The following is a 20987-nucleotide window of genomic DNA, read 5'->3' as shown; positions in this document are numbered from 1 at the left end:
AATTCCCTGGCAGCTGTGAACCTCTTTGTAAATTGCAGGTTCATGAGCACAAGCTTCCTTTTAAGATGTTAAAACTCTGAAAGTCTGCGTGACCCAGTGAGACAGCAGAGTGACTGGTCCAGTGTGCGTGGGGCTGTCTGACCCGGAACACCACACACTGCCACACACACCGGCTCACGGTGCTAATGGGTCGGGTACAGCTCTGTGAGCGACTGGCGACCCCGATCCCCCTCCCCACCTACCCCCACCCCACCCCCTCCGCTCCTCCTCACCTTCCCCACCCTCTTCCTTTCCCACCCCTCACCCTCCCCACCCTGTCCTCTCCCCCTCAGCCCTTTCCCTCCACTTCACCCCCTCCCCTTCCCCCACTGCCCCCTCACCCCCTTCACTTCCCCTCTCCGTCAACCTCAGCCCCTCCTCTGCACCCCCTCGCTGCCTCTGCCTCTCCCTATCCAAATGCGTGTTGGACAATAATTTGTATTTATATAGATTGGAGAGAGAGAGAGGGGAAATCGGAGAGAGAGAGAGAGGGGGGGGGAATTGGAGGGGGGAGAGGAGGTCAGGAGTTCGGGGGGAGAGATCAGGAAACAATAATGAGAATAAAACCGGACAGACCACCTGGCATCGACCTTGGCACCGGCTTCAGACACGACGGAGGCACACCCAGCCCAGTCGACCCTGCAAAGTCCTCCTCACCAACATCTGGGGACTTGTGCCAAAATTGGGAGAGCTGTCCCACAGACTAGTTAAACAACAGCCTGACATAGACATACTCAGAGTCATACCTTTCAGCCAATGTCCCAGACTCCTCCATCACCATCGCTGGGTATGTCCTGTCCCACCGGCAGGACAGACCCACCCGAGGTGGTGGCACAGTGATATACAGTTGGGAGGGAGTGGCCCTGGGAGTCCTCAACATTGACTCAAGCATGGGCAAGGAAACCTCCTGCTGATCACCACCAACATGAATCAGTACTCCTCCATGTTGAACACCACCTGAAAGAAGCACTGAGAGTAACAAGGGCACAGAATGTACTCTGAGTGGGGGACTTCAATGTCCATCACCAAGAGTGGCTCGGTAGCACCATTACTGACCGAGCTGGCCGAGTCCTGAAGGACATAGCTGCCAGACTGGGCCTGCGGCAGGTGGTGAGAGAACCAACACGAGGGAAAAACCTGCTTGACCTCATCCTCACCAATCTACCTGTCGCAGATGTATCTGTCCATGTCAGCTTTGGTAGTGGTGACCACCACACAATCATTGTGGAGACAAAGTCATGTCGCGGGGAGAGCATGGAGAGAATGGAAGGGGGACCAACACGATCCAGGTCTAAAGGGGAGGGATAAGAGCGAGTTTGTGATCCAGATGGGAAGATGGATCATATTCTTCCACCCCCCACCCCATCCCCTTTACATCTGTACCTCGTTACCCCTCTCCTCCCCGCTAGACCTGGATTATGTTCTGGATTTACGCAGTAATTTGATTACTCAGAAAGCTCGGTGCGTGTGCGACAAGTGACATTATTGGACTGGACAAAATTCGGAAGTCAGGACGCTGTCACTATTCACTTCATAACCAATAAACCTTTTAACAATCTGTGACCCACACACAATGGGGGGGGGGCGGCAGAATAAGGTCAGGAACTCGGGGGGGGGAGGGGAGAAGGTCAGGAACTCGGGAGGGGGGGGGGGGAGAAGGTCAGGAACTCGGGAGGGGGGGGGGGGGAGAAGGTCAGGAACTTGTGGGGGTGGAGGTCAGGAACTCGGTGGTGGGGGGTTGGGGGGGGTTGGAGGTCAGGAGCTTGGGAGGGTGGTGGTTGGGGGGGTTGGAGGTCAGGAACTTGGGGGGGGAGGGAAGGTCAGGAACTCGGGGGCTTGGAGGTCAGGAACTCGGTGGTGGAGGGTTGGGGGGGTTGGAGGTCAGGAACTCGGTGGTGGGGGGTTGGAGGTCAGGAACTCGGGGGGACTTGGTTGGGGGGGTTGGAGGTCAGGAACTTGGGGGGGGAGGGAAGGTCAGGAACTCGGGGGCTTGGAGGTCAGGAACTCGGTGGTGGGGGGTTGGGGGGGTTGGAGGTCAGGAACTCGGTGGTGGGGGGTTGGAGGTCAGGAACTCGGGGGGACTTGGTTGGGGGGGTTGGAGGTCAGGAACTTGGGGGGGAGGGAAGGTCAGGAACTCGGGGGCTTGGAGGTCAGGAACTCAGTGGTGGGGGGTTGGAGGTCAGGAACTCGGGGGGAGGGTGGGGGTGAGGTCAGGAACTCGGGCGGGGTCAGGAACTCGGAGGTGGGGGGAGGTCAAGTACTTGTTGGAGTAGGAAGAAGGTCCTTAGCTGTGAGGGTGAGCCCTGTCTGTTCTCTGAAAGCAGTACTGAGAGCTCTGGTATCTGGCAGTCAGAATGAATGGATCAAATTATACATTGCAAAGTACTTGATTACTCAGGCAGGCAAATTGCTGGGTGAGTCTTACCCTTCAAGGGGACCAATCAGAAATCTGGTCTTGACATCCAAGGAGACGAATCAGAACTTTGGTGTTGCAAATACACACTGCCCAAAGTTTGACACTGAGCCATATAAGGAGATATTAGGTGACTTGGTCAAAGGAGTCGGTTTTAAGGAGCGTCTTAAAGCGGGAAAGAGAGGCGGAGGGATTTAGGGAGGGAATTCCAGAGCTTGGGGCCCAGGCAGCTGAAGGCACAGCCACCAATGGTGGAGCGATTAAAATCGGAGATGTGCAACAGGCCAGAATTAGAGGAGTCCAGAGATCTTGGAGGGTTGTAGGGCTCGAGGAGGTTACAGAGATAAGGATGGGTGAGGCCATGGAGGGTTTTGAAAATAAGGAGGAGAATTTTAAAATTGAGCTGTTCCTCAACCGGAAGCGAATGTACGTCAGCGAGCACAGGGGTGAAGGGTGAACGGGATTTGGTGCGAGTTAGGACATGGGAAACTTTGGATGGCTTCAAGTTTACGGATGGTAGAATGCGGGAGGTCAACCAGGAGTGTGTTGGAGCAGTCAAGTCTGGAGGTAACAAAGGCATGGATGAGGGGTTCAGCAACAGATGAGCTGAGGTGGGTGGAGACGGGCAATATAACGGATGTGGAAGTGGTACTGAGGCAGGGGCAGTGACGGGTGAGATACGGAGGTGGAAATAGGCAGTCTTCATGATGGCGCGGATATGCGGTCGGAAGGGTCGTCACAGGGGCAAATACAACAACAAGAGTGTGAACGGACTGGTTCAGCCTCACAGATTCCAGAGAGAGACAATTTACCCAGACAATGAACGTTAGCAAAGATTTACAACACAGACACACACACACAGACACACATGCACAGACAAACACACACACACACACACGCACAGACAAACACAGACACAGTCTCACACAGACAAACACAATCACAGTCTCACACACACACACAAACACACACACACTCTCACGCAGACACACTCACAGACACTGTCACACACACACGCAGGCACACACAGAGACACTGTCACAGACACACACAGACACAGATGCAGATACATGCATTCCACCAGGGGAGAGTGATTGGGGACCAGGGGCTGGGGCAGGGACCGAATGGGGGGAGGGGGGAGGGGGGAGAAGATAGCAAACTAGTTTGAGATTTGGTTACAAGAGAGAGTGTAGAGGTGAAGGGCATATTTTCCAGTGTGGGAGATGGTGTCTGCCAGGGTTCTGTGACCAGCCCAGAGTGAGTGGGGTCGAAATTTGCAAATTATATCAAAATTATTAATTCTAAGAGGCTACAAAGGGATTTTGATAAGATGAGGGGGAGGGGGCTAAAATGCGTCAGATGGAATTCACTGTCAGTAAGTGCGAGATGATTTGGGTAGAATTAACAGTGTTGATACTGTGACTGGGAGCAGATTTGGTGCTGGGGGGAACAGTGGGATCTAGGGGCACAGTGTCACAGGACATTACAGACAGCACCGCGGGTTTATAAGGTGAAAAAGCTAAAGAAATTCTCGGCTTTATCATGAGGTATAGGATACAAAAGCCAAGAGAGAATGATGAGCTTATATAACCTCGGTGAGAGTCGTGTGCAGTATTGGGCTCCACACGATAGGAAGGTTATGAAGGTTTCCGAGAGGGAGCAGCACAGATTCACCAGCATGCTGCCCGCAGTGAGGAAATACAAACACGAAGAAGTTGGGTCTGTTTTCATTAGAACAGATTAAGGGGCGATATTACAAGGTATTTACTGCACAGAAACAGGCCATTCGGCCCATTGAGTCCGTGCTGGTGTTTGTGCTCCACACCAGCCTCCTCCCACCCCTCTTCATCTCACCCCAACAACACATCCTCCTATTCCTTTCTCCCTCATGTGTTTCTCCAGCTTCTCCTTAAATGCCTCTCTGCTATTCGCCTCAACCCCTCCCTCTGATATTTTATGTCAATGAAATGCCTACACTGTCTCCAGTCCCTGATTCTTACGTCATTCTTCTACTTGTTTTACAATGTTTTTTAAAGTCAGGCATTTGATAAGATTCTCAGGAAACTGTGACAATATTCAAGATTAGATTGGAGAGGGGGATGAAGGAAAAGGGTTTAAAGGGATATGGGAACAGGACGGGTAAATGTGATGAAACTATTTGTCGGTGTGGTCCACACAGACAGGTGGGGCCGAACGGCTTGTTTGTGTGTAATAACCTCCATATATTTACATGGCACCCTCAGGACGTCCCAAGGCGCTTTACAGCCAATGAAGAACTTTTGAAGTGCAGTTACTGTTGTAATGCAGGAAACGTGGCAGCCAATTTGTGCACAGCAAGATCCCACAAACAGCAGTGTGTTGATGACCAGATCATCTGTTTTAGGTATTGGTTGAGAAATAAATATTGGCTGAGACGCCAGGGAGAACTTCCATGTTCCTTTTCCATTAGTGCCATGGGATCTTTTAGATCCACCCAAGAGAGCAGACGGACCCTCGGTTTAATGTCTCATCCAAAAGACAGCACCTCTGACAGTGCAGCGCTCCCTCATTGCTGCCCCTTCGACAGTGCAGTGCTCTCTCAGTACTGTCCCTCCGACAGTGCAGCACTCCCTCAATACTGCCCCTCCGACAGTGCAGTGGAGCTCCCTCAGTACTGCCATCCCAACAGTGCAGCAGAGCTCCCTCAGTACTGCCCCTCCGACAATGCACCGCTCTCTCAGTACTGCCTCTCCGACAGTGCACCGCTCTCTCAGTACTGCCTCTCCGACAGTGCACCGCTCTCTCAGTACTGCCTCTCCGACAGTGCACCGCTCTCTCAGTACTGCCCCTCTGACAGTGCAGTGTAGTGTTCCCTCAGTACTGCACTGGAGTGTCAGCCTAGAATATGTACTCAAGTTTCTGGAGTGAGATTTGAACTCACGACCTTCTGACTCAGAGGCGACAGTGAGACCCACTGAGCCACAACTGACACCTAAACCAGGCACTGAGACCAACTGCAGCCCTGATATCAGATTTCAGAAAATTTGCCATTGACCCCGGGAGTGTCTAGTTTATGAGACAATGCTACAGCCCACAGTCCCCCTACTCAATGCTACAGCCCACAGTCCCGCTACTCAATGGTACAGCGCACTGTCACTCTACTCATTGGTACAGCCCACAATCTCTCTACTCAATTAAGGCCTCTCCACGAGGAGAGATTCTGTAAACTAAGTGAAATCTTTGTCTGACCTTACGCTCAACGCCATTTACCCATGACTGGCTCTGGTCACTGATCGGACAGCGGCCCCAGTGCTGGGGAACAGCCGTTTGATGATATGACTGAACCATTAGTTACTGTGTCACACCTACCTGTGTCATAGGTGTGAAGGTGTAAGCATAGTGTGAGCGGGAGTACACAAACACCGGTAGTGCGCACTTGGAGCCTGTCATCAATGACACGCGCATGGCCTCTTCCACTCGCGCTCGCACAAAGCGCCGCCCTTGTTCCGATGATTTTAAGACTTCCTCCATGTAAATGGACGGGTACAGAGCGTTGCTGTAAGACCAGAGCCACATCAGTTCATTATTGCGTTCAAGCTCAATATCAGGGCAGCGCCCATTGAAGGTGGAGAAGTTGGAGTTGTAATGGTAATTGTAACAGTCCGGGAACAGGTAGAACCCCCACAATGCCTGGGGCCGGAGCATCTGCCCTACCCTCAGAGTCTGGCTCATGAACTTCTTTGCTGCTGTGTTGAACTCCCACTGGGCCTGCTTCAGGACTCGCGCGGGCAACCAGCCCGGGTTCTTGTCTTCGACTAGTTTCTGTGACTTCTCCCGGTAGATTGATTTATTGCCCCAGTTACGCACCCACTGTGGCCTCCATTCCTCCCAGTCGATGATTGCCAGACCCTTGTAGGATCTGGAGGGCAAGTACCTCCTGATGTCGACTTCCATCTTATTCAGGTGCTTGATCAGGCTTGTGTTTTGGGGGCAGCCCCCATTGATAGCGTGGCCGTCTTCATAGTAGGGATATTTTCCTAACTGTTCGATGTAAAATATCGTGATATTCCCTCCCATAAAAGCTTCGTTCTCATTAGTCACTATATTAAAGTCGTTTAGGTGGAGATCGACCCCTCGGTGAATCCTGCAATTCTCAGTCGGAATGTTCCAGATGACCAGAAAGGGCTGGTTCTGCATTAAAGGGGGCATGGCTTCTTTGATGACCTGACAGTGGGCGCTGTCGAGCATCAGCACCAGGCACAGGGCTGTGCTGAGGATGAAGGTGGTGGCTGGAGGGAGCGATGAATTGGTCTGACCACATCGCCAATCTGGTCCACACCAGCTAACGTCCATCGGTCACTCGGTCAACCTGCGACAACCAGCAAAGTTGTTAGTTTGTGTCTCGGCAACGAGCAACTAGTGACAGGTAACCAAGTAATAAAGCTGCAACTGCACAACTCCTTCAGTTACCATGGTTACACTCAGTAGAGCTCTCAGTAGCTGGGATTGTGAGCAGGATTTGTTCTGCTTGGGCCTCGTGAGATTTTCACCACAATATTGAAAATAAAAGAAACGTGAGCAGTGAGCAGATTGGGTGGGACTGAGATTGACCGATTTGCTCCAGTGTCAACATCGACCAATAGACCCTGAGCTTCCAAACCTGCCCAGCCCCTGATTTAATTTCTCTCAAAAGATGCAGTTTCCCAAATGCTCTCGAGGAGCAGTGACCAGCTGGTGACCAACCATTGACCAACCCGTGACCAACCCGTGACCAACTATTGACCAATTGGTGACCAACTAGCGACCAACCAGTGCCGGCTGTCCAGGCCTATGGACAAATACTCAGCAAGCCCCAGGGATGAAGACACTACACTTGGTCAAAGCTCACACAGAATCGAGGCTGACAATTCAGTGTAGAGCGAGTCAGTGAACGTTATAAACCGAGGCCCAGTCTGCTTGTGAACTAAAAGCTGCAAATACCCGAATAATGAAATAAAAATACAAAATATGGGAAATATGCAGTAGGTCAATCAGCAGCTGGTTCTGATATTTCAGGTGTGTTTCTTGACCCATTGACCCTTTGACCCTTTGACCCATTGACCCACTGACCCTTTGATCCATTGGCTCATTGATCTTTTGACCCACTGACCAGCTTTGTGCTGTCCAACATCCAGTCTGGATGAGTCATGATTTCTGCTAGCTCAACATTCGGATAACCGACGCCATTATCCTCGTTCCCCATCCCCCCGATCCACACTCCCCTCCCGCCCACACTCCCTTCCACACACTTCCCTCCCCTCCACACACTTCCCCTCCACCCAACCTCCACACACTTCCCCCCCACCCAACCTCCCCACACCCCCCACACCCCCTCAAACACTCCCCCCCCCACGCTACCCTCCCTCCAAACACTCCACTCCCCCCACACACCCTCCCACACAACCCCCCGCACACACCCTCCCACACTCCCCCCCACACACTCCCCTCCCCCCTCACACTCCACTCCCCCCACACACTCCTCCCACCCCACGCCCCTCCCCCCACACTCCCCCTCCCCCCACACACTCCCCTCCCCCCACACACTCCTCCCACCCCACGCCCCTCCCCCCACACTCCCCTCCCCCCCAACGCCCCCCACACCCCTACCCCAACGCCCCCCACACCCCTACCCCAACGCCCCCCACACCCCTACCCCAACGCCCCCCACACTCTCCTCCCCCAACGCCCCCCACACGCTCCTCCCCCACACTCCCCTCCCCCACACTCCCCTCCTCATCGCCGACTCCATTGCCCCTACCCTCAGCACCTCCCATAACATCAGCCCCGCCCCCATCCCCGCCCATACCCCCAGCCCTGTCCCGACCCTCAGACCCGCCAATAACATCAGCCCTGCCCCAACAGTCCTGCCTCTATACTCAGCCCTGCCCATACCCTCAGCCCCACCCATAACATCAGCCCCGCCCCAACGCTCAGCCCCGCCCCTACCCCCAGACCAACATCAACATCCCAGCCCCGCCCATATCCCCAGCCCCACCCATAACATCAGCCCCGCCCCAACAGCCCTGCCTCTACACTCAGCCCCGCCTATAACATCAGCCCTGTCCCAACATGGTTCATTCTCTGGTTGGCAATCAGTAACTAGTGGGGTGCTGCAGGGATCAGTGCTGGGACCCCAACTATTTACAATCTATATTAACGACTTGGATGAAGGGACCGAGTGTAACATTGCCAAGTTTGCTGATGCTACAAAGATGGGAGGAAAAGCAATGTTTGAGGAGGACTCAAAGTAACCTGCAAAAGGACATAGATAGGCTAAGTGAGTGGGCAAAAATTTGGCAGATGGAGTATAATGTTGGAAAGTGTGAGGTCATGCACTTTGGCAGAAAAAAATGGAAGAGCAAGTTATTATTTAAATGGAGAAAAATTGCAAAGTGCTGTAGTACAGCAGGACCTGGGGATACTTGTACATGAAACACAAAAGGTTAGTATGCAGGTACAGCAAGTGACCAAGAAGGCAAATGGAATCATGGCCTTTATTGCAAAGGGGATGAGTATAAAAGCAGGGAAGTCTTGCTACAGTTATACAGGGTATTGGTGAGGTCACACCTGGAATACTGCGTGCAGTTTTGGTTTCTATATTTAAGAAAGGATATACTTGTTTTGGAGGCAGTTCAGAGAAAGTTCACTAGGTTGATTCCGGAGATGAGGGGGTTAACTTATGAGGAAAGGGCCTCTACTCATTGGAATTCAGAAGAATGAGAAACGTTTAAGATTATGAGGGGGCTTGACAAGGTGGATGCAGAGAGGATGTTTCCACTGATGGGGTAGTCTAGAACTGGGGGGCATCATCTTAGAATACGTGACGGGGAGGAGGGGAGGATCCCGTGTGCCAGTTAGATTGGGGAGGATCCCGTGATATGGGGAGACAGGGAAGGATCCCGTGAGATGGGGAGACAGGGGTGAATCCCGTGAGATGGGGGAGGATCCTGTGTGATGGGGAGAGAGAGGCGGATCCCGTGAGATGGGGAGATGAGGGGGGGGCATCCCGTGGGACGGGGAGATGGGGGGGGGGATCCCATGAGACGGGGGGACAGGGGGAGGATCCCGTGAGACGGCGGTGGGGAATCCTGTGTGACGGGAGACGGGGGAGGATCCCATGAGACGTTGGGGGGGGATCCCGTGAAACGGTGGGGGAGAGGATCCCATAAGATGGGGATCACTGGCAGTGATGGAGTTGAGACAATGGGAGGAATTTTTTCTCTCAGAGGGTTGTAAATCTGTGGAATTCACTGCCTCAGAGAGCTGTGAAAGCTGGGTCATTGAATAAATTTAAGACGGAGATAGACAGTTTCTTAACTAATAAGGGAATAACAGATTATGGGGAGTGGGCAGGGAAGTGGACCTGAGTCCATGATCGGATCAGCCATGATCGTATTAAATGGCGGAGCAGGCTCGAGTGGCAGTATGGCCTATTCCTGCTCCTATTTCTTATGTTCTTATTAATTCCAACAGTCATCCCTGCACCGACACAACCCCGCCCATAACCTTCAGCACCGTCCCATCACAGACCCGCCTCTATCCCCAGCCCTACCCCAACTCCCAGCCCCATTCATAACAATCAGCCCCACCCCAACCCTCAGCTCCACCCCTACACTCAGCCCCTCCAATAACATCAGCCCCGCCCATAACATCAGCCCCGCCCATAACATCAGCCCCCTCAGCGCCAGTCCCACCCCTCCTGTGAGACGGGGGGGGAGGATCCCGTGTGATGGGGAGATGGGGGAGGATCCCGTGAGATGGGGAGATGGGGGAGGATCCCATGAGATGGGGAAATGGGGGAGGATCCCGTGAGATGGGGGGAGAATCCCGTGAGATGGGGAGATGGGGGAGGATCCCGTGAGATGGGGAGATGGGGGAGGATCCCGTGAGATGAGGAGATGGGGGAGGATCCCGTGAGATGGGGAGATGGGGGAGGATTCGTGAGATGAGGAGATGGGGGAGGATCCCGTGAGATGGGGAGATGGGGGAGGATTCGTGAGATGAGGAGATGGGGGAGGATCCCGTGAGATGGGGAGATGGGGGAGGATCCCATGAGATGGGGGGAGGATCCCGTGTGACAGGGAGACAGGGGAGGATCCTGTGAGACAGGGAGATGGGGGAGGATCCCGTGAGATGGGGAGATGGGGGTGGATCCCATGAGACGGGGGGGAGGATCCCGTATGACGGTGAGATGAGGGTGGATCCCATGAGACGGTAGATGGGAGCTGAATGTGAAAGTTGGGCTCTCTCGGTTGTATCGAGTTATGATATCATTCACTGCTTGACCTGGCCTCTGCTGCCAAGCCCTCGCTTCAGCCCGACCCCCTCCCCACCCCGGGTACAAAGGACCAGTGTAGATGTCCCAGGGATCGGCCTCACTGCCTCCTCCTGCTTCAATCAGTCCCGTGTCCCCAGCCTACCGATACTGAAATCCGCTCAGAGTGGCAACAGGCGGTGATTGTGCGAAGGATTGGCTAAATCCGCCGCTCTCCGAGTCCTCCTGCACTCTCGGGATCAGCGGATTACAGACAATCTCCCAAAAGCCGGAAACAACACCAGCTTTGCCTCTCCGCAACACACGACTCTGGCATTTAGAAATGAAAGTTAGGAGTGTTAGTAAATGATCGGATAAAAGGACATTGTTCCCACACGTCCAGTTATTCCGCTGTGTGCAGGACTGCAAATCTAGCCTTAATCCACACAAAGACTGCTTAAAGGGGCACACCACTTACCAAGCTCATTTTCAACCAGGACTCATCCAGATTCCATGGAACCCTCGGAACTGTACCCCAGAGAGAGTCAGTCTGTGTGAAACTGTACCCAAGATGGGATATGTAGACGCAGCTTTACTCTCTATGCAATGTATGCTATCTTGTCCTGGGAGTGTTTGATGGGACAGTGGAGAGGGAGCTTTACTCTGTATCGAACCCGTGCTGTACCTGCCCTGGGAGTGTTTGATGGGACAATGTACAGGGCACTTTAAGCTGTATCTAAACCATGCTCTACTTGTCCTGGGAGTGTTTGATTGGACAGTGTACAGGGAGCTTTACTTTGTTTATAACCCATGCTGTATCTGCCCTGGAAGTGTTTGATGGGACAGTGTAGAAGGAGCTTTACTCTGTCTAACCCGTGCTGTACCTGCCCTGTGAGTGTTTGTTGGGACAGTGTAGAGGAAGCTTTACTCTGTATCTAATCCATGCTGTACTTGTCCTGGGAATGTTTGATGGGACCGTGTAGAGGGAGCTTTACTCTGTATCTATTCCATACTGTACCTGCCCTGGGAGTGCATGATGGGACAGTGTAGAGGGAGCTTTACACTGTATCTAACCCGTGTTGTACCTGTCCTGGGAGTGTTTGATGGAACAGTGCAGAGGGAGCTTTATTCTCTCTAACCCGTGCTGTACCTGCCCTGGGAGTGTTTGATGGGACAGTGTACAGGGCGCTTTACTCTGTATCTAACCCATGCTGTACCTGCCCTATGAGTGTTTGATTGGACAGTGTAGAGGGAGCTTTACTCTGTATCGAACTCGTGCGCTACCTGCCCTGGGAGTGTTTGATGGGACCGTGGAGTGGGAGCTTTACTCTGTATCTAATCCGTGGTGTACCTTCCCTGGGAGTGTTTGATGGGACAGTGTACAAGGAGCTTTACTTTCTATCGAACCCGTGCTATCTTGCCCTGGGAGTGTTTGATAGGACAGTGAAGAGGGAGCTTTACTCTGTATCTATCCCATGCAGTACCTGCCTTGGGAGTGTTTGATCGGACAGTGTTTATGGAGCTTTATTCTGTCTCTAACTCGTGCAGTACCTGTCCTGGGAGTGTTTGATGGGATGGTGTACAGGGAGCTTTACTCTGTATCTAACCCGTGTTGTGACTGCCCTGTGAGTAATTGATGGGACAGTGTAGAGGGAGCTTTACTCTGTATCTAACCCATGCTGCACCTTCCCTGTGAATGTTTCATGGGACAGTGTTGAGGGAGTTTTACTCTGTATCTAACCCATGCTGTACCTGCCCTGGGAGTGTTTGATGGGACAGTGCAGATGCAGTTTTACTCTGTATCTATCCCATGCTGTAGCTGCCCTGTGAGTGATTGATGGGACAGTGTAGAGGCAGCTTTAGTCTGTTTCTAACCCATACTGTACTTGCCCTGGGAGTAATTGATGGGACAGTGTAGAGGGAGCTTTACTCTGTATCGAACCCGTGCTGTACCTTCCCTGTGAATGTTTCATGGGACAATGTTGAGGGAGCTTTACTCTGTATCTAACGCATGCTGTACCTGCCCTGGGAGTATTTGATTGGACAGAGTAGAGGGAGCTTTACTCTGTACCTAAACTGTGCTGTACCTGCCCTGGGAGTGTTTGATGGGACAGTGTACAGGGAGCTTTACTCTGTATCTGACCCTGTGTTGTACCTGCCCTCAGAATGATTGATGGTACAGTGTAGAGGGAGCTTTAGTCTGTATCTAACCCATGCTAAATTGCTCTGGGAGTGTTTGATATGACAGTGTGGTGGGAGCTTTATTCTGTATCTAACCCGTGCAGTGACTGTCCTGGCAGTGTTTGATGGGACAGTGTAGAGTGAGCTTTACTCTGTATCTAACCCGTGCTCTTTCTGTCTTGTGAGTGTTTCATGGGACAGTGTAGAGAGAGCTTTACTCTGTATCTATCCCGTGCTGTACCTGCCCTGGGAGTGTTTGATTGGATAGTGTAGAGGGAGCTTTACTCTGTACCTAACCCGTGCTGTACCTGCCCTGGGAGTCTTTGATGGGACAGTGTACAGGAAGCTTTATTCTGCATCTAACCAGTTCTGTAGCTGCCTTGGGAGTGTTTGATGGGACAATGTTTATGGAGCTTTACTCTGTATCTAACCCGTGCTGTACCTGCCCAGGGAGTGTTTGATGGGACTATGTACAGGGAGCTTTACTCTCGATGTAACCCATGCTGTACCTGCCCTGGGAGTGTTTGATGGGACAGTGTAGAGGGAGCTTTACTCTCTATTGAACCCGTGCTGTACCTGCACTGGGATTGTTTGGTGGGACAGTGTAGAGGGAGCTTTACTTTTTTTCTAACCCATGCTGTACCTATCCTGTGAGTGTTTCATGGGACAGTGTAGAGAGAGCTTTACTATTTATCTAACCCGTGCTGTACCTGCCCTGGGATTGTTTGATTGGACAGTGTAGAGGGAGCTTTACTCTGTACATAACCCGTGCTGTACTTGTCCTGGGAGTCTTTGATGGGAGAGTGTACAGGGAGCTTTACTCTTGATCTATCCCGTGTTATCTTGCCCTGGGAGCGTTTGATGGAACAGTGTCCAGGAAGCTTTACTCTGTATCTAACCCGTGCTGTATCTGCCTTGTGAGTGTTTGATGGGACAGTGTTTATGGCGATTTACTCTGTCTCCAACCCGTGCTGTACCTGTCCTGGGAGTGTTTGATGGGATAGTGTGGAGGGAGCTTTACACTGTCTCTTACCCATGTTATACCTGTCCTGGGAGTGTTTGATTGGACAGTGTGGCGGGAGCTTTACTCTGGATCTAACCTGTGCTGTACCTACCATTTGAGTGATTGATGGGACAGTGTAGAGGGAGCTTTACTCTCTATCTAACCCGTGCTACCTTGCCCTGGGAGTCTTTGATGGGACAGTGTAGAGGCAGCTTTATTCTGTATCTATCTCATGCTGTACCTGTCCTGGGAGTGATGGATGGGACAGTGTACAGGGAGCTTTACTCTCTATCTAACCCGTGCTATCTTGCCCTGGGCGTGTTTATGGGACAGTGTAGAGGGAGCTTTACTCTGTATCTAACCGGTGCTGTCCCTGCCTTGGGAGTGTTTGATGGGACAATGTAGAGGGAGCTTTACTCTGTCTCTAACTCGTGCTGTAACTGCCCTGGGAGTGTTTGATGGGACAGTGTACAGGAAGCTTTACTCTCTCTCTAACCCGTGCTATCTTGCCCTGGGAGTGTTTGATGGGACTGTGGAGAAGTAGCTTTACTCTCTATCTAACCTGTTCTGTACCTTCCCAGTGAGTGTTTGATGGGACAGTGTAGAGGGAGTTTTACTCTGTATCTAATCCGTGCTGTACCTGCCCTGGGAGTGATTGATGGGGCAATGTAGAGGTAGCTTTAATCTGCAGCTAACTTGTGCTGTGCCTGCCTTGGGAGTTATTGATGGGACAGTGTAGAGGGAGCTTTATTCTGTATTTAACCTGTGCTGTATCTTCCCTGTGAGTGTTTCATGGGACAATATAGAGGGAGCTTTACTCTCTACCTAACCAGTGCTGTATCTGCCCTGGGCGTCTTTGATGGGACAGTGTACAGGGAGCTTCACTCTCTATCTAATCCGTGCTGTTGTTCGCTGGGAGTATTTGATGGGACAGTGGAGAGGGAGCTTTACTCTGTATCTATCCCATGCTGTATCTGCCCTGGGAGTGTTTGATGGGACAGTGTTTATGGAGCTTTGCCCTGTCTCTAACCCGTGCTGCACCTGCCCTGCGAGTGTTTGATGCGACAGTGCAGGGGGAGTTTTACTCTGTATCTAACTAGTGCTGTAGCTGGCCTGGGAGTGTTTGATGGGACAGTGTACAGGGAGCTTTACTCTCTATCTAACCCGTCCTACCTTGCCTGGGAGTGTTTGATTGGATAGTGTAGAGGGAGCATTACTCTCTATCTAACCATGTGCTGTCTTGCCCTGTGAGTGTTTAATGGGACAGTAGAGAGGTAGCTTTACTCTGTATCTATCCCACGGTGTACCTGCCCTGGGAGTGTTTGATGGGACAGTGTTTATGGAGCTTTGCCCTGTCTGTAACTCGTGCTGGACCTGCCCTGGGAGTGTTTGATGGGACAGTGTAGAGGGAGCTTTACTCTATATCTAACCCGTGCAGTATCTGCCATGGGACTTGGGTGTGTTTGATGGGACAGGGTAGAGGGAGCTTTACTCTGCATCTAACCCGTGCTATCTTGCCCTGGGAGTGTTTGATGGGATAGTGGAGAGGGAGCTTTACTCTGTATGTATCCTATGCTGTACCAGCCCAGGGAGTGTTTGATGGGACAGTGTAGAGGGAGCTTTACTCTGTATCTGACTCGTGCTGTACCTGCCCTGGGAGTGATTGATGGGACAGTGTAGAGGGAGCTTTACTCTGTATCTAACCCGTGCTGTATCTTCCCTGTGAGCGTTTCATGGGACAGTGTAGATGGAGCTTTACTCTGTACCTAACTCATGCTGTACCTGCCCTGGGAGTCTTTGATGGGACAGTGTACAGGGAGCTTTACTCTCTATCTAACCTGTGATATCTTGCTCTGGGAGTGTTTGATGGGACATTGGAGAGGGAACTCTACTCTGTATCTAACCCATCCTGTACCTGCCCTGAGAGTGTTTGATGGGACAGTGTAGGCGGAGCTTTATTCTGTATCAACCCGTGCTGCAGCTGCCCTGTGAGTGTTTGATGGGACAGTGTAGATGGGGTTTTTGTCTGTATCCAACCCGTGCTGGGAGTGTTTGATGGGACAATGTAGAGAGAGCTTTACTCTGTATCTAACCCGTGCTGTATCTTTCCACTGAGTGCTTGATGGGACAGTGTAGAGGGAGCTTTACTCTGTATCTAACGCATCCTGTACCTGCCCTGGGAGTCTTTGATGGGACAGTGTACAGGGAGCTTTACTCTGTATATATCCTGTGCTGTACCTGCCCTGGGAGTGTTTGATGGGACAGTGCATAGAGAGCTTTACTCTGTGTCTAACCCGTGCTGTATCTTCCCAGTGAGTGTTTGATGGGACAGTATAGAGGGAGCTTTACTCTGTTTCTAACCGATGCTGTACGTGTCCTGGGAGTGTTTGAAGTGACAGTGTAGAGGGAGCTTTACCCTGTATCTAACACGTGCTGCACTTTCCCTGTGAGTGTTTGATGGGACAGTGTAGAGGGAGCTTTACTCTGTATCTAACCCGTGTTATACCTTCCCTGTGAGTGTTTCATGGGACAGTGTCGAGGAAGTTTTACTCTGTATCTATCCCGTGTTGTACCTACCTTGGGAGTGATTGATGGGACAGTGTAGAGGGAGCTTTACTCTGCATTTAACCCGTGCTGTACCTGCCCTGGGAATGTTTGATGGGACAGTGCAGAGGGAGATTTACTCTGTACCTAACTCGTGCTGTACCTGCCCTGGGAGTCTTTGATGGGACAGTGTACAGGGAGCTTTAATCTTTATCTAACCTGTGATATCTTGCCCTGGGAGTGTTTGACGGAGAGGGAGAGGGAGCTTTAGTCTGTATTAAACCCGTACTGTACCTGCCTGGGAGTTTTGATGGGACAGTGTAGAGGGAGCTTTACTCTGTATCTAACCCGTGCTGTTGCTGCCCTGGGATTGTTTGATGGGACAGTGTTTATGGAGCTTTATTCTGTCTCTAACCGGCGCTGTACCTGCCTTAGGACTTGGGAGTGATTGATGGGACAGTGTAGAGGGAGCTTTACTCTGTATCTAACCCGTGCTTTATCTTCCCTGTGAGTGTTTCATGGGACAGTGTAGAGGGAGTTTTACTCTGTATCTAACCCGTGCTGTACCTGCCCTGGGAGTGTTTGATGGGACAGTGTCGTGGGAGTTTTGTTCTGCACCTAACCCGTGCTGTACCTGCCCTGGGGGTCTTTGATGGGACAGTGTACAGGGAGCTTTACTCTATATCGAACCCATGCTGTACCTGCCCTGGGAGTGTTTGATGAGACAGTGTAGAGGGAGCTTTATTCGCTATCTAACCCATGCTGTACCTGTCCTGGCAGTGTTTGATGGGACAGTGTAGAGGGAGCTTTACTCTGTATCTAACTCGTGCTGTACCTTCCCTGGGAGTGATTGATGTGACAGTGTAGGCGGAGCTTTATTCTGAATCAACCCGTGCTGCAGCTGCCCTGTGAGTGATTGATCAGACAGTGCAGAGGGAGCTTTACTCTGTTTCTAACCCATGCTTTACCTGCCCTGGGAGTATTTGATGGGACAGTGTAGAGGGAGATTACTCTATCTAACCCGTGCTGTATCTGCCCTGGGTGTGTTTGATGAGACAGTGTAGAGGGAGCTTTATTCGCTATCTAACCCGTGCTGTACCTGTCCTGGGAGTGTTTGATGGGACAGTGTAGATGGAGTTTTTCTCTGTATCCAACCCGTGCTGGGAGTATTTGATGGGACAATGTAACGGGAGCTTTACTCTGTATCTAACCCGTGCTGTACCTGGCATGGGAGTGATTGATGGGACAGTGTAGAGAGAGCATTACTCTGTATCTAACCCATGCTGTATCTTTCCACTGAGTGTTTGATGGGACTGTGTAGAGGGAGCTTTACTCTGTATCTAACCCATCCTGTACATGCCCTGGGAGTCTTTGATGGGACAGTGTAGAGGGAGCTTTACTCTGTATATATCCTGTGCTGCACTTTTCCTGTGAGTGTTTCATGGGACAGTGTAGAGGGAGTTTTACTCTGTATCTAACCCGTGTTGTACCTGCCCTGGGAGTGTTTGATGGGACTGTGTAGAGGGAGCTTTACTCTGTATGTAACCCGTGCTGTACCTGCCCTGGGAGTCTTTGATGGGACAGTGTACAGGGAGCTTTACTCTTTATCTAACCTTTGATATCTTGCCCTGGGAGTGTTTGACGGAGAGGGAGAGGGAGCTTTAGTCTGTATCAAACCCGTACTGTACCTGCCTGGGTGTGTTTGATGGGACAGTGTAGAGGGAGCTTTACTCTGTATCTAACCCTTGCTGTACCTGCCCTGGGAGTGATTGATGGGACAGTGTAGAGGGAGCATTACTCTGCATCTAACCCGTGCTTTATCTTCCCTGTGAGTGTTTCATGGGACAGTGTAGTGGGAGCTTTGTTCTGCACCTAACCCGTGCTGTACCTGCCCTGGGGGTCTTTGATGGGACAGTGTAGAGGGAGCTTTATTTTTATTCGCTATCTAACCCGTGCTGTACCTGTCCTGGGAGAGTTTGATGGGACAATGTAGAGGGAGCTTTACTCTGTATCTAACCCGTGTTATACCTTCCCTGTGAGTGTTTGATGGGACAGTGTAGTGGGAGCTTTGTTCTGCAAATAACCCGTGCTGTACCTGCCCTGGGGGTCTTTGATGGGACAGTGTAGAGGGAGCATTATATCGCTATCTAACCCTTCTGTACCTGTCCTGGGAGTGTTTGATAGGACAGTGTCGGGTGAGCTTTGCTCTGTATCTAAACTGTGCTGTACCTGCCCTGGGAGTGTTTGATAGGACAGTGTTGAGGGATCTTTTCTCTGCATCTAACTCATGCTTTACCTGCCCTGGGAGTGATTGATGGGACAGTGTAGAGAGAGCTTTACTCTGTATCGAACCCGTGCTGTACCTTCCCAGTGAGTGTTTGATGGGACAGTGTAGTGGGAGCTTTACTCTGTATCTAACCCGTGCTGTACCTGCCCTGGGAGTGATTGATGGGACAGTGTAGAGGGAGCTTTATTCTGTATCTAACCTGTGCTGTATAGTCCCTGTGAGTGTTGGATGGGACAGTGTCGAGGGAGCTTTATTCTGTAGCTAACCCATGCTGTACTTTCCCTGTGAGTGATTGATGGGACAGTGTAGATGGAGCTTTACTCTGTATCTAACTCATGCTGTACTTGCACTCGGAATGTTGGATGGGACAGTGTCGAGGGAGCTTTATTCTGTATCTAACCCGTGCTGTACCTGCCCTGGGAGTGTTTGATGGGACAGTGGAGAGGGAACTTTACTCTGTATCTAACTCATGCTTTACCTGCCCAGGGAGTGATTGATGGGACAGTGTTGAGGAATCTTTTCTCTGTATCTAACTCATGCTTTACCTGCCCTGGGAGTGATTGATGGGACAGTGTAGAGGGAGCTTTACTCTGGATCTAAACCGTGCTGTAGCTTCCCAGTGAGTTGTTTGATGGGACAGTGTAGTGGGAGCTTTTCTCTGTATCTAACCTGTGCTGTACCTGCCCTGGGAGTGATTGATGGGACAGGGTAGAGGGAGCTTTATTCTGTATCTAACCTGTGCTGTATAGTCCCTGTGAGTGTTTCATGGGACAGTGTTTATGGAGCTTTACTCTGTATCTGACGCATGCTCTACCTGCCCTGGGAGTGTTTGATTGGACAGTGCACAGGGAGCTTTACTCTCTATCTAACCCGTGCTGTACCTGTCCTGGGAGTGTTTGATGGGACAATGTAGCGTGAGCTCTACTCTCTATCTGGGCCGTGCTGTACCTGCCCTGTGAGTGTTTGATGGGACAGTGGAGAGGGAGCTTTACTCTGTATCTAACTCATGCTGTACCTGCCCTGGGAGTGTTTGATGGGACAGTGCAGAGGGAGCTTTACTCTGTATCGAACCCATGCTGTACTTGCGTGTGAGTGTTTGATGGGACCGTGTAGAGGGAGCTTTACTCTGTATCTAACCCATGCTGTACTTGCACTCGAAGTGTAGGATGGGACAGTGCAGAGGGAGCTTTACTCTGTATCGAACCCATGCTGTACTTGCGTGTGAGTGTTTGATGGGACAGTGTCGAGGGAGCTTTACTCTATATCTAACCCGTGTTGTACCTTCCCTGTGAGTTTTTCATGGGAAAGTGTAGAGGGAGCTTTACTCTGTATCGAACCCTTGCTGTACCATCCCTGGGAGTGATTGATGCGACAATGTACAGGGAGATTTACTCTCTATCTAACCCATGCTATCTTGCCCTGTAAGTGTTTGATGGGACAGTGTACAGGGAGCTTTACTCTCTATCTAACCCGTGATATCGTGCCCTGGGAGTATATGATGGGACAGTGGAGAGGGAGCTTTACTCTGTATCTAACCCGTGCTGTACCTCCGGATGAATGTTTCACGGGACAGTGTAGAGGGAGCTTTACTCTGTATCTGACTCATGCTTTACCTGTCCTGGGTGTGTTTGATGGGACAGTATAGTGGGAGCTTTGTTCTGCACCTAACCCGTGCTGTACCTGCCGTGGGGGTCTTTGATGGGACAGTGTACAGGGAGCTTTACTCTCAATGAGACCTGTGATATCTTGCCCTGGGAATTTTTGATGGGACAGTGGAGAGAAAGCTTTAGTCTGTATCAAACCCGTGCTGTACCTGCCCTGGGAGTGTTTGATGATAAAGTGTAGACGGAGTTTTACTCTATATCGAACCCGTGCTGTATCTGCCCTGGGAGTGCTTGATGAGACAGTGTAGAGGGAGCTTTATTCGCTATCTAACCAGTGCTATCTTGTCCTGTGAATGTTTGATGGGACAGTGTTGATGGAGCTTTACTCTGTATCTAACCCATGCTGTATCTTTCCAGTGAGTGTTTAATGGGACCATGTCGAGGGAGCTTTACTCTGTATCTAACTCGTGTTGTACCTTCCCTGTGAGTTTTTCATGGGACAGTGTAGAGGGAGCTTTACTCTGTTTCTAACCCGTGCTATCTTGCCCTGGGAGTCTTTGATGGGAAAGTGTACAGGGAGCTTTACTCTCTATCTAACCCGTGATATCGTGCCCTGGGAGTGTTTGATGGGACAGTGTTTATGG

The 20987-nt window shown here is 51.3% G+C and overlaps 1 protein-coding gene across 2 annotated transcripts in view; it reads right to left on the bottom strand.

Moving 5' to 3' along the window:
- LOC139250515 (hyaluronidase-4-like) overlaps positions 1–20987 on the bottom strand; it is a 118000-nt gene that overhangs the window by 35876 nt on the left and 61137 nt on the right. For both annotated transcript variants that reach the window (XM_070872889.1, XM_070872888.1), the window contains exon 2: positions 5801–6800. In XM_070872889.1, coding sequence (XP_070728990.1) covers positions 5801–6784 — 984 coding nt within the window. In that variant the 5' untranslated portion in view covers positions 6785–6800. The remainder of the gene's footprint in view (positions 1–5800; positions 6801–20987) is intronic.

Source organism: Pristiophorus japonicus, unplaced genomic scaffold (assembly GCF_044704955.1).
Source record: "Pristiophorus japonicus isolate sPriJap1 unplaced genomic scaffold, sPriJap1.hap1 HAP1_SCAFFOLD_384, whole genome shotgun sequence".
NCBI classification, from domain to species: domain Eukaryota; kingdom Metazoa; phylum Chordata; class Chondrichthyes; family Pristiophoridae; genus Pristiophorus; species Pristiophorus japonicus.
This window is presented reverse-complemented; position numbering and strand designations above follow the sequence as displayed.